The sequence below is a fragment of the Ochotona curzoniae genome, unplaced genomic scaffold (genome assembly GCF_017591425.1).
Source record: "Ochotona curzoniae isolate NIBS_2020 unplaced genomic scaffold, NIBS_Ocur_1.0 scaffold_4701, whole genome shotgun sequence".
In the NCBI taxonomy this organism is placed as follows: Eukaryota; Metazoa; Chordata; class Mammalia; order Lagomorpha; family Ochotonidae; genus Ochotona; species Ochotona curzoniae.
The window spans coordinates 30,246,765-30,263,486 of NW_024467122.1; the positions used below are offsets into that span (position 1 = coordinate 30,246,765).

The following is a 16,722-nucleotide window of genomic DNA, read 5'->3' on the forward strand; positions in this document are numbered from 1 at the left end:
TTGGAATACTCACACAGACTTGATGGACTGAACACTGTAATACAAAATGCAGAAATCCAAATTGTTCTGAAATCTGAAACTTGATGGCTTGTCTATTCTAATTTTTCTGTAATGAACATAATTATCTTCATATTTCTGTATACTGGTCCTCCCTATGAATTGAATTAGGGAAATATCCATTTTTAGTTGACAGAATTATGTGTACAAGTAGTTGTGGCTCTGTATAATGAACATTATAAGTGATTGATGATGACGTTAACTTGAAAAGTTTATGCGTTAAAAATTACTGTGAATGTAGTTGAAATAAATTTTCACCAAGGGTTTTATATCACTGTAGCATAGCAATTACATCTTAAGATGAATCATTAATTTTGCATATTTTGAGCTCTTTTATTTACTTACTTTTTCACTTACAGATCCTAATAGCCACCATCACCCATCTATTGCCAAGTACTGAAGCTTCATCTTATGAAATGGACAAGAGGGTAATTTTGATTATGTTTGATGTTTAATATGTGATTATCTAGTTGAACCTGGGAGTATATTTACATGGTGAAAATCCATGAACCTTGTAATCAAAATCTGCGCTAGTATGAAATTACACCCTTCCATTAAATATAATTAAATTTTATTTCAGTTCAGATTTCATGGTCATTTGATAATCTTTGAATGTCAAATTTGCCAGAAACCATGAAGAGCATTCTGTCCATCTAAAATTATCTGACATTCTGCTGAATTATGGTATTATCTACTCCTGGTAATGAACTCTGAGGAATCCTCTCCCTTGAAGGTGAAGGCCATATGAAAGTACAGATGTTTCCAATAAGCAGAGGACATGTAATATGGACATACACGTCTTTGGAGAGGCCATTGCCTTTGCCATCCAAAAAGTTCTTTAAGGTGGCTTTTATCTCAGTACATTCGTTATGAAGTTCCTTTAATTATTTCACATAGTGTATGTTTTAATTCTAGGGTTTCTTATTGAGATCTTTTTACAGTTTTTATCTTTTTCCTAAATTTTTGCATTTCTTCACCAGTGATAAAAATCTGTTAAAGATTAATACATTGTAATTAGTCTTCATTTGCTAAAAGTAATATCTAGCTATCACCAAGGTTTTTTTTTTTTTGCTAACTTGTTTCATTTAATTTCACATCAAACATTATATATGATGTGTTGAAGATACCATAGATTTTGACTGTTCAACATGGTAGCTAAAATTGCCTATGGCTCTAAGTTTAAATTCAGCTAAGGGCCTGGCATGGCAGCCTAGTGGATAAAGTCCCGGCCTTGCATGTGCCAGGATCCCATATGGGCACTGGTTTTAATCCCAGCAATCCTGCTTTGCATTCATCTCCCTGTTTGTGGCCTGGGAAAGCAGGAGAGGATGGCTCAAAGCTTTGGGGCCCCACTTCACGTGTAGGAGACCTGGGAGAAGCTCCTGGCTTCTGGCTTTGGATCGCCACAGCTCTGGCCGTTGTGGCCACTTCTGGAAGGAATCAGCAGATGGAAGATAATCCTCTCTTTCTCTTCCTGTGTATATCTGACTTTGCAATAAAAATAAATATGTCTTAAATAAATTCAACCAAATGTTTACATTAAAAATTAAGTCTCACATTTGCACATTTCATGTACTCAGTACCACAACTAGCATAGCATGAATAGGGTTGGAGAGGGGGCGATGTGCAGCTGAGAAAGTAAGAAAATAGACAGATACAGATAATGACAATGAAAGTGGGCAACTAGAGAAGCCCCTTTCTCTCAGAAGGAGGTCGACTTCGAATGCTCACTGCCCAAGTCTTATTGAACTCTTGGGGGGTCAAATTACTGGAGTTGGTGCTGTACAAATGTTGATCACTACATCCCATATTGATATTAACCAGCTAGGGCTTGGTGATATTGAACTACAGTGTGATTGATGTACACAAGTCAGTGTGTGAGTATGTCGAGGATATCCTAAAGCACACAGTTCTGTAACCCTGAACCATTGCCCCACTGCAGACCTTCGCCTGCAGGTCTCAACCCGAGTCTTGGGCTTCGGCCCACTTACAGACCATTGCCTACAACATCTCACCTCTGTCTCTGGCACCAACAATCTCTGAACCTCAGATTCCAGGCACAGTCTGTCCTGGTCTTCCATATCAAGTCACACTGTGACTTTTTACCAGCTGCCTGTGACTCTCAGTAACTACATGAGCAGATACAAACCATCCCCAACACTGTATAGAGAGTACTGTCAGACAAGGTTGCTCTAAGTTCTTTTAATTTCCTCTGAAGATTACACTGTTACTTTGGCTTGTCAGATTTCAATCTTAACTTCTATTCCCTAGGACTTGGTCCCGATACCTCTTATTCATATTGTGCTAAAATTTCACATGTATTTTATTTAGTGCTTATGTTCTGCCATTAGTTTATAGAAGTCTGATGTCACCATTACATGTATGAACCTAGTCCCAGTATTTTTACATATTCCGTTCCGAATTAATCCTGCTGTTTTCTAGATCATTGAGTCCATGAGTTCACCTCAGAATTATTTTTTTCTTTGTATTCTTTGTAAATCTCATCTGGACAGATGATGTAACTCTTGCGAAATTCTTCATCTTTAAGGAATGGATCTAAATCTAAGCAAGAAATTGATGTATGTTTCATGTGTGCCTTTTACGTGTAATTTGAAGGTAATCTTGTATGAGGATATTTCAGATATTCTTGGAAGAAATGAAATCAAAACATTAAGTGTATTTTGGTGCCAAAAAAAGGGTTGAAATCTGTAGAACCAAAGACAACTGAGTCACTCAAGTTCACAAAATTTACCATCAGCAGGACATTGAACAGAAATTAATAGATACTAAAGTTCAGTTTCTTTTTATTTAGAAGCATCAAATAAGAACTTTGATTTAACTTTTAAACTGGAATTTTTCTTCTAATCCAATTTTACACTTATAGAAAAATAGGAAATTTGTAAGAAAGGGACAAAAATTCATTATTTACTACATTTGCTTTGTCTCTGAATATGTGAATATTCAGAAAACACTTTAATATGTTTTCCTACAATTTAGGCAATTCTGTTAAATAGCCACACTACAGTCAACACCATTAGGAAATTAAGATTAGCATAAGTGTCTTATTTATATTTTACTTAAAATGCTTTTTATGGCAAAAGGAAATCCTCACACATCGCATTCTATCATAATACCTGTTCTTGTCATTTTATATTCTGAAATGGATCATTAATGTTTCCGTATTTCTTGGCTTTGACATTTTTACAAAGTACAGTCTAAAAAGTCAGTGTTCCATTGTGATTGTATTACTACATTTCTTCATTATTACACTTAAATATTCTATTGAAGATTTCTTTATTTGAAAGGCTGAGTTACAGATAGAGACAGGGAGAAATCGATAGATCTTCTATCTGCTGGTTCACTTTGCAAATGTGAGCCAAGTGGAACTGCCAGGACTCGAACCAGCGTTCATGTGAGATGTTGATGTTGCATATGGCCTCAGTTTAAATATTCTTGACAGGAATATCTTAGAAGAATTTTGGATACCTCTTCAAACATTATGTCGGGTAGCACAGATGCCAGCCTGTCTTTGTGCATTCATTAGATCACTTTCTCGTGTGAAGGAAAGGCTTTTCTGTTCTGTCTTCTCCGTCATATTTCAGTATGGGTTCAGGACTTTCAGTTTATGCAATGTGATGTCCTCGCTAATGTCTTCTCAGGAGTTATTCTGTTGTTCAGAGTATTTTAAATTTATCCAGTACAGACCTGTTCAGAGGGGCTTCCTTTTGCCAAATCTGTTTTATTCTGTGGATCTTTTCTTGGTTTTTGTTACCACCAGTTTTTTCTGACTCGTATTTTCTCTGCCTCAAGATTTGAATTAGCCTTTTCTCAAATGAACCCTGATCCCATTGAGTGGGAGATGTTGTTCAAAAATCAGCATCCACATCTGAAAACTGGGTGTATGTGTTGCTGCTTTCAGTTTTAAGGCTACTTCGTAGTTTAGATCAAAATATTCTTTTTATAGCATTTAATAGTTTAAAAGTGGTCAGTGGGATGATTTGCATCGTAAAATGAGGAATAGTTTTTAAAAATGAGTAAGATGTTAAATTAGAAAACCAATGTAGAAGATATATTCTATTTTTGTGTAATTAATAAGTTAAATTAATACATGGGATTTTTTAAGCTCCGTGTTTTAGAATAATTTTAACATTCATGATTTTACTATGCTTAAAATTTCATTATGCTTTCCTGGAGGTGTGGAGGAGAAACCTGCAAAAATGTTCCTATGTCATTATCTTAGGATCTTTTAGGTCTAGGTGAATATTAATAATGGAACTCAGGGCTGATGGTTCCTAAAGCAAATTTTGGAAACCTCAGAATAAGATGACTTATTTAGTATTAAGAAGCTCTTATAAAGCTGCATTTAAAGGATTTTTCTTCCTTCCTTCCTTCCTTCCTTCCTTCCTTCCTTCCTTTTTGCTGTTATAGTTGGTGGTGTCCTTACTTCTGTGCCTTCTGGACTGGATCATGGCCCTACCTCTAAAGTCGCTGCTCCAGCCAGTCCATGTAGCAGGAACAGAAAATGACAAAACGGAAAAATCGGTCCTCAACTGCATTTATAAGGTATGTTTCTTTGCTTTAGTGGGTTTTTTTTTTTAATGCATTGGTTTGGTTTTTAAAGCCTTAAGAAATAGCATTTCTTGGTATAAAATTTTCATTGTTTTAGAACTAGATATTTTTCTAAGAGTTGGATTCAGTTGACAGTACATAAAGGTAATTTAAAAGTACTTCCTACAAGACACTGTTGTTTAATTGCAAAATGTTGGAGGTGTTAGATCTTTGCTGAATGACTAAATTATTCATTTAATTTTACACTTTTTTTTTTAAAGATTTACTTACTTTATAGAATTACAGAAAAAGAGAGAGCGAGAGGGAGAGAGAACCTCCAGTCTGCTGGTTCACTCTCTAGCTATCCACCTTGGCCACAGGAACTGGAAGTTAATTCTCAGTGCTCCACATGGGTGTAGGGCTCAAGCAGGGCATCCCCCTACTGCTTGCCCAGGCCATTAGCATGAAGCAACACCTACAGGGGATGGAGAATCAGCTTGCCCTGCCACCCTGCTGGCCCCAGGTTTATATATTTTGAAAGAGAGATTAACTTTTCACTGTGCTCTGAGATAAGGGTCTTCAAATATCTAAAAATTTTGCCAAATTCTTTTCTTACCTGTTGATTTTTTTTCTCCTTTTACATTTGTTTATTTTCGTTTAAATGTGAAGTTTGGTATTTCCTTTTCTGCTTGTATTCCAGGTCTTACATGGATGTGTCTATGGAGCTCAGTGTTTCAGCAATCCCAGGTATTTTCCCATAAGCCTGTCTGACTTGGCCTCTGTGGACTATGATCCTTTTATGCATCTGGAGAGTCTGAAAGAGCCTGAACCGCTACACTCTCCTGACTCAGAGCGCTCTTCTAAACTCCAGCCAGTCACAGAAGGTAAAAGGAATTCTGTTCTGGATGATAATGCTGCTTGGGGTCTTGGTAGGGTTGAATTACTGGAGCTGAAAGATTTTTGTTGTTGTTGCTTTGGTTGCCATATATATTCTAGCAGAAGTTCATTTTCAGAAATACCTTTTAGGTACAATTATTAATACTGTATAATATTCCTTTGTACTCTGGCAAGATTATTCTTAGAAGTTGTTTTTGATATTATACACATCATAGAATTTATATAGAATAAAAGAACTTGGGAATTTGACAGACTTGATACTGAATTTTGGCTCTTACTTGCTGAATAACTGCTTTCTTATTTTTTGGATGAGAATAATAAGGTGAGTTCCCTTGTAGGGTTGTTTTGAAAACTAACATGTGAAGCTGTTTGCACAGTTCTTTTAAGAAAGTGAACTGAATACCATTTCTTTTTTAAACCACACTGTTTCTACATCAGGGTATTCATTCCTTGATATATGAGGATAATATAAACATATAACCTGTGAATATAAAAAGAGAAGTACATAGTTTACAGAATATGGCTCAAAGGAACATTGTAATTATTGAGGAGTTTTCAGAATTGGAATACATGATACAATTAGTAGCAAAAGCCGTTGTGCTGGTATTTTATAGGAGTCAGCAAAATTATGTCTCACGCTGGAAACCTGTTTCTGCAAATGTATTTGCAGAACACAGACTATGTATGTGTTCAATTATGCATCATTATGGCTACTTAGCGTTGAATTACAACAGATATCACATGGACTATGGTAAAGGAAATATTTTCTACCTGACCGTTTATCGAATAAGTTCTCTGACCATTGATACATTGATTTGGGCAGTTTACCCAAAAGCAGTGATCTTGAGACTGTTGCAGTACGCTCAGGAATAGTTGCTGAGGCCCTTAACTAAACTTTTCATTTTGTTTTTTTTTTTTTCAAATTTAATTTTACTTAAAGAATATTGCTAAAGAAAAGTAGTAGGAGTGTAAAAGAAAGATGACTTTGGAAACTATTTAAGCAGTGAAATGTAGACTTTTGTGAAGCATAATAAAAAAGGGGGATCCAGATTTCTGAGGGGCTACCTTCTGACTTGGAGATGGGCTTGATTTTCCCCCACCTAGAACAAGAATATGAGAAGGAAAAAAACTGATTTGGACAGAAGAATGAGGAAAGCTGTGTGGGAAATGGTGGCTTTGGAGTACATATTGAACATTCCCATGCAGACACGTAATGGACAATTATTGATGTATACAGATCTAGCAGCAGATCAGGGGTTAAGCTCTTAGGAACCATAAGGAGGCGGCTTTTCAAGAGACTGGCCAACAGAGCTGAATGCACAAAGAGACTGACAAATATGTCAGTTTTAGTTTCAACAGAGAAAACCAGATGACTGCAGGTCGAGGAATGAGGAAGTAGAGCCATCCTATGGAAAATATTCCTTAAAGACATTTGCTAAAGTGAAGAAGTAGTAAAAATGATTAGTAAGCTGAAGGACATTTCAGGCCAGGATAGATTATTTAAAGATTCAAGGAAGTAAGTGGAAATGTCCTCATTAAGGTCCTTGGGGAGATAACTAACATAGAGGCAGTAGGGGTAGGCCTTCTGAAAACGGAAGGAAAAGCAAGATGGAAGATGAATGGGAGTTGACAGCAGTTACTCAAGGCCTCATAGAAAATGGAAACCATAAACGTTTAGCTGCAATATTTAACAATCAGTAAGTCTAGTGAGGCAAGAATGTGAGGCAAGTATAGATTTCGGAATACTGATATGGATTAGCCATGAAACCCAGGATTGCATTACTCACGAGAAGTAGCTAGTAGATTGAGAAAAGATAAAAAAAGAGAGAGAAAGAATAAAAATTTAGGAAATCATAATATAGGCATGGGTGATAACAAGAGATTAGAGCAGTGGATATCATTCCTGGATGTCTACTAAAATAGGCTCCAGTACAAGCCAAAGTTTTTGTTAACCCAAAATTACTGGAATTTTTAAAAGCTATTTGTGCAGCCACAATTGAGAAACACTGGTGGTGGTTTTTAAAATGGTATAGGTATAGGAAAGTAAGGAAATGGTTTTAGGTATAGGAAAGTAAGAAGCCCAACTTGAAAAACTTGTAAGCTACAGCCAAGTAAAGGAAATCAGCAGTCAGGAAATGAGGCTTGGGATTGGACTGACTATATTGTAAATACCTTGTCTGGAACACAAATATGAGGGTACTTGTAAAAGTTCATGGAAACAATTGCCTAAGTTAATTTTAGTGCAAACATGCGTTAGAATTGGTAACAGGCATTTGGCCTTATAGTTGGGACCATTACATCCATATCAGAATGTGTGGGTATGGGTCTTGGCTCCATTCCTGATCCAGTTTCCTGCTAAGGAGAACCCTGGGAGGCAGCAGGTAATAATTCCTGTAGGTCTGGGTCCCCGCTGGCCGTGTGGCCGTGCTGGAGACCTAGAGCTCACACCTTGCAGCTTCTGTCTGGCCCAGAGCAGGCTGATGTTTGCATTTGGAAGCAGCTGGGAACTTACTCTTCTCCCACTGCACAACCCCATGCGTGTCCTCTCTCTCTGCCTTCCAAATAAAAAACAACAAAATCCAAAGTTTTTTTCTTGATAAGCATTTTCCGTGGACTTTAAGAAGTTCTGTCTTGGACAAGTGAGAGCAGTTCCTCAAATACAAAAAGAAAGATCCTGCAGCAGAATATGGCACAATCATGTATGATAATTGATATAGCAACTTAAAATTGTTTCAATGTGACAAGATGAAATTACCTAGTGTTGTTTCACTAAAAGTAAAGGTATGTGAAACAATTTTGTTAGTCTTTGCATCTCTAAAGCTATAAAATGAAAATGCTAAATCAACACTATATAAAGTATTTCTTTATAATAAATAGTTTGCTCACATAAAAAGGAAATTTTAATATATGACATTCAAAAAAAACATTCTATACATTATCAGTCACTTTAAAAAATAAGTATATAAACAAATGAGCTTAATGTTGTTGCCTAATGCTGTCTGTAATGTTCTCTAAACGTAGTAAGTTGTTCCCTTTAGACTTCCTTAAAGATATTAAGGACCAGATAAATGCAGAATCTTTTATAAATAGCCATAAGATAACAGCAGGTGATTCTCTGGTTTGTAGTGATTACGTGCTGCCGGCTTTTTTTTTTTAATGTGGCAAAAATGACTGATCGTTGTGCTCTTGTCTAAGGCATGCTTCATCACCTTCAAGTACTTTTTTGGCCAAAGAATTCTAAACATAGAGTGTCCCTAATAAGCTCAGTATTGGATTGAACAAGGCTGATTTGAGAACTATTGGCAGGAGTAGCTATAATTATTAAATTTACTAAAGAATAAGGCAAGGTAGTAAGTTGGCTCTTTGTCAAATGGCAGTAGTCTTATTAGCAAAAAATCATCATTTGCAGGGTCAGAGTGAAAGGCTCTAAAAGATTCATTCTGTCTTAATTATAGCTTTACCTATGCATATTATGCAAAGCTAATATTTAAAGCATTTGCCAAAATTAACTTCCTCTGCATGTTCTATTACAGTGCAGAGAATTGCAGCAGCTTTTTATGTCCAGCTGCTTTTGTATGCCATAATAATCTGTAATTATGGGTTTGCTCCAAATGCTGTAGGGTTTGTTTAATCTGACAATCTGAAAAGACAACCTTGAATAGACTTATTTAAATGAATGCTAGTTACACAAAGACATAGAAGCATCAATATCCTCATTTTGCATTTTCTTACAAGGCTGGTTCCCTTAGAATTTTATTTTGAATGTCTAAGTTAGAGAATATCATGTCTGTGTCTTAGTAGGTAAGTATACGAGCGAGTGAAGGATGTTCTGTATTTTATAGCTCAAAAGTAAATCTGATTGCCCAATTAACACATATGCATATAGCCTGGATTTAGGGAGGAAAAGTTACTTTTTATATATGAAATCTAAATTTTACTTGTTAAGAAATTAAGCACACATTAAAATTACTTAATAATTAGTATAAATTTATTAAAAGTTTTTTTAAGTTTATTATTTTATTTGAGAGGCTGAGAGAGAAATATCAACCCAGAGTTTTCATCTGCCACTTCACTAGCCAGATGCTCAGACCTGACTGAGCTGCGCTGCGCTGGGCTGTAGTTAGGAGGCAGGAACTCACTTCAGATTTTCTGTTTTCATGACAGGAGCTAAACTACTGGGGACATCCCCGCAGTCTGCCCTAGGGTGCCCAGGGTGCCCAGGGTGCTAGACTCGGGAGTCCAAGCTAGGATCAAGTCCAGGCATTCTCGTGTGGGATACGCTTGTTCTAGCTGGTGTCTTAACTGCTCTGCCTGACACCCAGGCACAAACACACTCTTTGAAACTACATTCCCACTGTCTCCTCCTTTGGGGAAGGAATATATAGGATGAACTAGTACCTGGGCTTGAGTACCTGTTTTTCAGGAAAAACAGGAAGTTTATTCATAGGTGAGCTTGGGAAAAAAAAGCATGTTATTTATGATATTTTCAAAACTGAATGATTTAGATTGTTTGTAGCACTTTTAAATTCACATTTACAAGTAAGTCTTTTTTTTTTTAAGATTGATTTATTTTTATCAGAAAGGCAGATTTACATAGAGTAGGAAAGAGAAGAAGATCTTCCACCCGCTGGTTCACTCCCCAAGTGGCCACAGTGATCAGGGCTGAGTTGATCTGAAACCAAGAGCCAAAAGCATCTTCTAGGTCTCCCATGCAGGTGCAGGATCCCAAGGCTTTGTCCATCCTCCTCTGCTTTTCCAAGCCACAAGCAGGGAACTGGATGGGAAATGAAGACTGACGTGAAGTAGAGCAGCTGAGACAGGAACTAGAGACCGTATGGGATGCTGGTGCTGGAAGGCAGAGCATTAGCCCATTGAGCGCTCTCTGTTATTTTTAAAGAAAAAAATGGTATTTAAGTTTATCTGATTTATCTATGATTAGAGAGTATGGAAAAACAGGGATTCTTCTCTTTTCTCTGATTGTTTCTATTGAATTTGCAGTCTCCCTTATTCAAAATTAAACTTTCCATTCTCTTCAAATATTTACTCCTTGGAATGCATAACCTCTTTATCACACAAAGGGAAGTAAAGAAGAATAAAAAACAGAAAAAAATGTTTCCTATCAAAACTTCTTTGCAATCAAAAATTATTACTTTTTAACTACCACTTAAAACATCCTTTTTCACTTGATCCTGGCCATTTAGTAAGTTATGCTGAGTTGTATTTCTGAAGTTCCTATTCATGGAAAAAATGAATTTTGCATTCATTGTTTTCCTATGTCACTAAGGAAAGGCAATTTAGCAAAAAAGAAAAGCACAAACATTAAAACTGTGGAACAGGTGCAGTAACACTGAGCTGGGTGCGAAATCCCTGCCATGGTGTGAAAGCTCCAAGAGCAGCGAGTCACGGCTTTGTGAACCAATCTGTTCTCCTGTGCACACTGAGAAGTATTAGCTGCATCATCTTCCCCCATGCTAAGTGTTAGAGAAGGGAAAGCAGACACTAGACTCAAGCCATCCTAGTGTCTCTCCATCCTTGTAGTTTTCTTACGGTCAAAGTCTTAATCATTTAGTGCTTTAATCTAATGATACGTAGTTGATTTTCCAGAATGAGCCATATGCACACAATTTGAAAGCTCAGAAGTCAGAGTTGTGGCTCGGTGGGTTAAGCTGCTGCCCGCACTGCCAGCATCCCATATCAGAGCATCAGTTTGAGTTCTGACTGTTGTTCTTCCAATCCAGCCTCCCTCCTGGAAAGGTAGCAGAAGATGGCCCAAATGCTTGGGCCTCTGCCAGCCCCGTGGGAGACCCAGATGGAGTTCTGGCCTCCTGGCTTGGGCTAAAGAGGCTGTTGTGGTCATCTGGGGAGTGACCCAGTAGATGGAAGATCTCTGTCTCTGTGTCTCACTCTATATAATTCTACCTTTTAAATAGATAAATGAAAATCTTTTTTAAAAATTGAAAAGCTTGGGCCCGGTGCGGTGGCGCAGTAGTTGAGGTCCTCACCTTGCACGCCTGGGATCCCATGTGGGCGCCGGTTCTATCCCGGTGGCCCCACTTCCCATCCAGCTCCCTGCCTGTGGCCTGGGAGGGCAGTCGGGGACCGCCCAAAGCTTTGGGACCCTGCACCCGCGTGGGAGACCCGGAAGAGGCTCCTGGCTTCGGATCAGCATAGCATCGGCCGTTGTGCTCACTTGGGGAGTGAATCATTGGACAGAAGATCTTCCTCTCTGTCTCTCCTCTCTGTATATCTGCCTTTCCAATAAAAAAAAATAATAAAAATAAAAATCTTTAAAAAAAATTGAAAAGCTCAATGTAATTAGAACTTTCTGAATAAACAGATACACATATTTATATGTATGTGGACATACAGTTTCAGTGAATGATAATGAAAGATTAAGATTTTGATGGTACTAGTAATTTGAAACCAATTAAAAACCCAAAGAAAGTTGCTGCTTTTTGGAGCTGGAGAAGACGTTTTTGGTGTTAGGATCAGGGAGCTGGTCGGCTGCTCACTGGCTGTGCATGCTCAGTGGTGTTCTGAATCCTGAGAACTGTAGCCCCAAAAAGATAACACTGTTCTAGCTTACATTTTTTTTTTATTATCATAACAGGCACTGTACACGCTACTCCTTTTTCTGTCAAAACTTAGGTTTATTAATGCAGAATTTTTTCTCTCAAATATTCTTTGTTATTACTATTGTTATCTTATGATACAGCTCCATAGGCCTTGGGATTTTCCTTACCCTCACTCCAAGTCTTCTTCCCCCCACTGAGTTCCCCTTTAGTATTATTATAATATAGTTCCTCATAAACAGTCATATGTCCATCATTGCGGGCATGGAGGATGGCAGAGAGCCCAGCATCCTATTGTCAAGATGTAGTTAACAGTATCATTGGGAGTCCATCTTTGATCTGGAAGTAGAGATAACCACCACATTGTATCCTCACATTTGGATATGACAGTCTCCATACACAGTTACCATATATTCCCTTAAATGAAAAACCACAATACAAAATCAACAATAGGAAGAAAAATAGAAATCTACAATACCAAGAAGTTCTCAAGAAGTTTTGATAGTTCAACAGTCCTGAATTGCTGGCGATCCTGCCACTCCAATCAGAATGAAATCTTTCCAGAATCCGCTGGCTGCACTGGTCCACCTTCGAGTTTCCATCTGTGATGGATAATTTTTAAAAAGATATGGCCAGCACAGTGGCATGGCTGACCAATGTTCTGCCTGCGGCACTGGCATCTCACATTGGTGCCAGTTCATGTCTCAGCTGCTCCACTTCTGATCCAGCGCCCTGCTTGTGGCGTGATAAAGCAGTCAAGTGTGATGCAAGTGCTAAGACCCCTGTAGTCATTTGGGAGACACAGAAGAGGCTCCTGGCTTCTGGCTTCAGATTGACTCAGCTCCAGCTGTTGTGGCCCTTTGGGGGAATCAGCCAGTGGATGATAGAAGACCTCCTTCTATCTCCCCTCTCTGTGGAGGTCTGCCTTTCAAATAAAAGTAACTCTTTTTAAAAAGATATATTTTATTGATTTGAAAAGCAGAGTTACTGACAGAGGGAGAGACAGAATAAGAAAACATCTTCTATCCCAGGTTTACTCCCCGAATGGCCACAGTGGCTGGGGTTGACCCTGGCTGAAGCCAGTTGCCCAAGGGTTTGGTCCATCTTTTGCTGCTTTCTCTGCTGCATCAGCAGGAAGCTGGGTTAGAAGTAGAGCAGCCAGGACTCTAAATGGTGCTCACATGGGATGCTGGTGCTACAGCTATACCACCATGCTGACCCCAAGGTCATTCTTGAGAGCCAGGTTCCAGTGTTTCCTACTGATTGCCTTTTCAGAGAAAATAAACAATACTCATGCAAGGTCACATTGTGACTGGTGGAATAATACAGAAACACGGCTACTTCAAAATTATGTCTAAAACTAAATGAACGCAACAGCACCATAACCCCTTGTGAGCAAAGGCAAGCAGTTGTATGTGCACAGCCACACATAAACACAACTAAGCATCCTCTTCTGACAGGATTTCTTTGCCAATAACAAGTCCTTTTTTACTTCTTTGGGAAAAGGGAACAGGATAACCCCCAATCAGCAGGTCATATTTCTGGTGTCCACATCGTGGTTGCTGAGAATCATACTGGCAGTCTCTAACTGCCTAGCTTTAACAAGTTATTGTCTCTCTCATCGGTTCTCTATTTTATTTTTCTGCCCTCTGCTTCTTTTTATTTGTTCAGTTCCTGATAGCTTGCCTTTCTAGACCTAGAACAATGAATTCTTTGCAATTTTCGCTTTTTACTGACTCTGTAAATTCTCTTGTTCTTTAAATTTTCTTTGAGAAGCGGGGGGTGGAGTGCGGAGGAAGAAGGTGGCAGGGGAGGGAGAGAGAAATCTTGCATGCACTCGTTCAGGCTCCCGATAGGCACACTGTCAAGACTGAGTCAAGTCAAAGCTGAGAACTCAATCTAGTTCTCCCACCTGGGAGACTCTGCTGCCTCTGGGCATGCGCGTTGGCAGGAAGCTGGATCCTGAGGAGAGCTGGGGCCGGAACTCAGGGCTACTCATGGGTGGATTCGCTACCGTATCAATTCATTGGTTCATACCAATATGCTTCTGGACTGTTTACTCTCCTGATGTGCTGAAGGGTGGAAAATGTTTCCTGCTGCTACAGTAGACCATCTTGACCTGGAATATACAAGGAGACCCATCCTTTAAAGTAACTTTTATTTGGCGAATACTGCTTATACTGCCTTGCTATTGAAATTGGTTCTGACTCTTTTAAGATTCACTAGAATACCACTTTTCTTGGTAACATTTTCATATCCTCTAGTAAAAGCCAGAATTAAATGACATTTAAAGTGTACTGCAAACTATGTTTCTGAATCAAGCGTCTTTCTTGACATAAAAGACGTTCTTAGTTGGATCAGTTACACTGACTTTTTAACCTGTGTGATTTCAAGTGATTTATAAGACTTTGAAATGTTTTTAATTTATTTGAGAAGCAGAGATTGACAGACAAAAGCCAGCTTCTGTTTGTTGGTTCACTTCCAAGGTGCCAGCAGGTCTAGGTTAGGCTGCAGCCAGGAGCCAAGGACTCAATCTGGTTCTCCTGTGTGGCTGTCAGGAACTTGGTTACTTAGCCATCTCGTGCTGCCTCCCAAAGAGGAAGCTGGAATTGGGAGCAGAGCCAAGAGTTGAATCCACTCACTCCGGGATGGAATGCAGGCAACCCAGTAAATGTCTTCGTAGCTAGTCTTGGCACTGTTTGATTTAATATGACTTTTAACCCTTAAGAAGTGATTTTCATCTGAAGTCTGTATTTTATAAATTATGAATTCATTAGTAAAATATTCCCCTAAAGAGACTTCCTTAATGAAACAACAAGTTTTCTTCCCTCTGTGCCTTAATTTTTGAACTATAGATTGGAAATGTTAGTATTTCCTCAAATATTTGTAATTTTTCATAGTATGATGAAGACTCTGTGTTGTCTGATGCTTCAGTGTTGTATGACTTCTTAGTGGTATTTTCACTCATTGGTATATTTTTTATTTTTCAGTGAAAACCCAGATGCAGCAAGGATTAATCTCCATAGCTGCCCGCACTGTGATTACACATCTTGTGAATCACTTGGGCCATTATCCAATGAGTGGTGGTCCTGCTATGTTAACAAGTCAGGTGTGTGAAAATCATGACAATCATTACAGTGAAAGTACTGAACTCTCCCCGGAACTTTTTGAAAGTCCAAATATCCAGTTCTTTGTGTTAAACAATACGACTTTGGTGTCCTGTATCCAAATCAGATCGGAGGAGAGTATGCCTGGAGGGGGTTTGTCTGCTGGCCTTGCATCAGCCAACTCTAATGTCAGAATCATAGTACGTGATCTCTCTGGAAAGTATTCATGGGATTCTGCCATACTGTATGGTCCGCCTCCTGTGAGTGGCTTCTCAGAACCAGCCTCTTTCATACTTTCATTGTCTCACCAAGAGAAGCCTGAAGAGCCTCCTGCAGCCAATGAATGTTTGGAAGACACAGCAGTAAAAGATGACCTGTCCCTCCAGTATAAACGGCTTAGAGAGACTGTCCCAACCTGGGACACCATCAGAGATGAAGAAGACGTTCTGGATGAGCTGCTGCAGTATTTGGGTGTTACCAGTCCTGAATGCTTACAGAGAACTGGAATCTCACTTAATATCCCTGCTCCACAACCCGTGTGCATTTCTGAAAAACAGGAAAATGATGTAATTAATGCTATTCTTAAGCAACATACAGAGGAAAAAGAATTTGTTGAGAAGCACTTCAATGACTTAAACATGAAAGCTGTTGAACAAGATGAACCAACACCTCAGAAACCTCAGTCAGCATTTTATTACTGCCGATTGCTTCTTAGTATATTGGGAATGAATTCCTGGGACAAACGGTAAGAACAAGGGAGAAGTTTCCCTTTTTTTTTTTTTTTAAATATTTGTCTTACCCAATAAATTTTCTATTTTTATCTCTGGTAAATTTTAATGTACCAGTTAGTTCTTTAACCAGTAGGCAAAAAAAATTTTTTGAGGCTACTGAGTAATATCAGGAATTAGCAGGATAAAGATGATTTATCCATTGAATTATTAACATTTTTCAAGATGAATATTAGAAGTGTCTGAAGTACTAATTGTACTCATATAATTAGGAAAAAAATTTTATTTCTCGCACCTTCATATCAGCCCAACTACTTTTAGACTAATCACATTATACATATTTATGGCTTGAATCAGAGAAGTTTGATCAGGATCAGATCAAAAAAGGAATCTATTGTTCACCATTTTTTCCTGATGTATATTATGATACCTTGTTAAAACTAAGAGAAATACATGAAGTATTCAAACAGGTGAGAGTTAAATGCAAACAGCATTGGAGCTGGAAGAGCACACAAATCACTTAGAGGATTTTCTCCTATGAACTTCATTAAGATAGTTGCCACCTCACATAGTTGTGAAAATTAAGTAAAGTACATAAAGTACATGATACTGGACTCCAGTGTACATTATAAATGAAAAAAATGAGTCTTTAATTTCTGTATAGGAGAGTAGAAGCAGAAATACTATTTTATGGTGGGTGGGGAAGTTCTGGCACCATTTAACCAATCCTAAAATAGTTCAAATGCATGGGGAGCGTTGAAATGGAGTTCTGCTGACTTGCTTAGTGTTTATATTCTTAGTTGATGTAAACTT

The 16,722-nt window shown here is 38.3% G+C and overlaps 1 protein-coding gene across 6 annotated transcripts in view; it reads left to right on the forward strand.

Annotated features, from left to right (window-relative positions):
• RALGAPA1 (Ral GTPase activating protein catalytic subunit alpha 1) overlaps positions 1–16,722 on the forward strand; it is a 195,868-nt gene that overhangs the window by 113,768 nt on the left and 65,378 nt on the right. For all 6 annotated transcript variants that reach the window (XM_040968824.1, XM_040968825.1, XM_040968826.1 and 3 more), the window contains 4 exons: positions 417–485; positions 4,486–4,620; positions 5,306–5,489; positions 15,065–15,926. In XM_040968824.1, the coding sequence (XP_040824758.1) occupies positions 417–485; positions 4,486–4,620; positions 5,306–5,489; positions 15,065–15,926 (1,250 nt within the window). The remainder of the gene's footprint in view (positions 1–416; positions 486–4,485; positions 4,621–5,305; positions 5,490–15,064; positions 15,927–16,722) is intronic.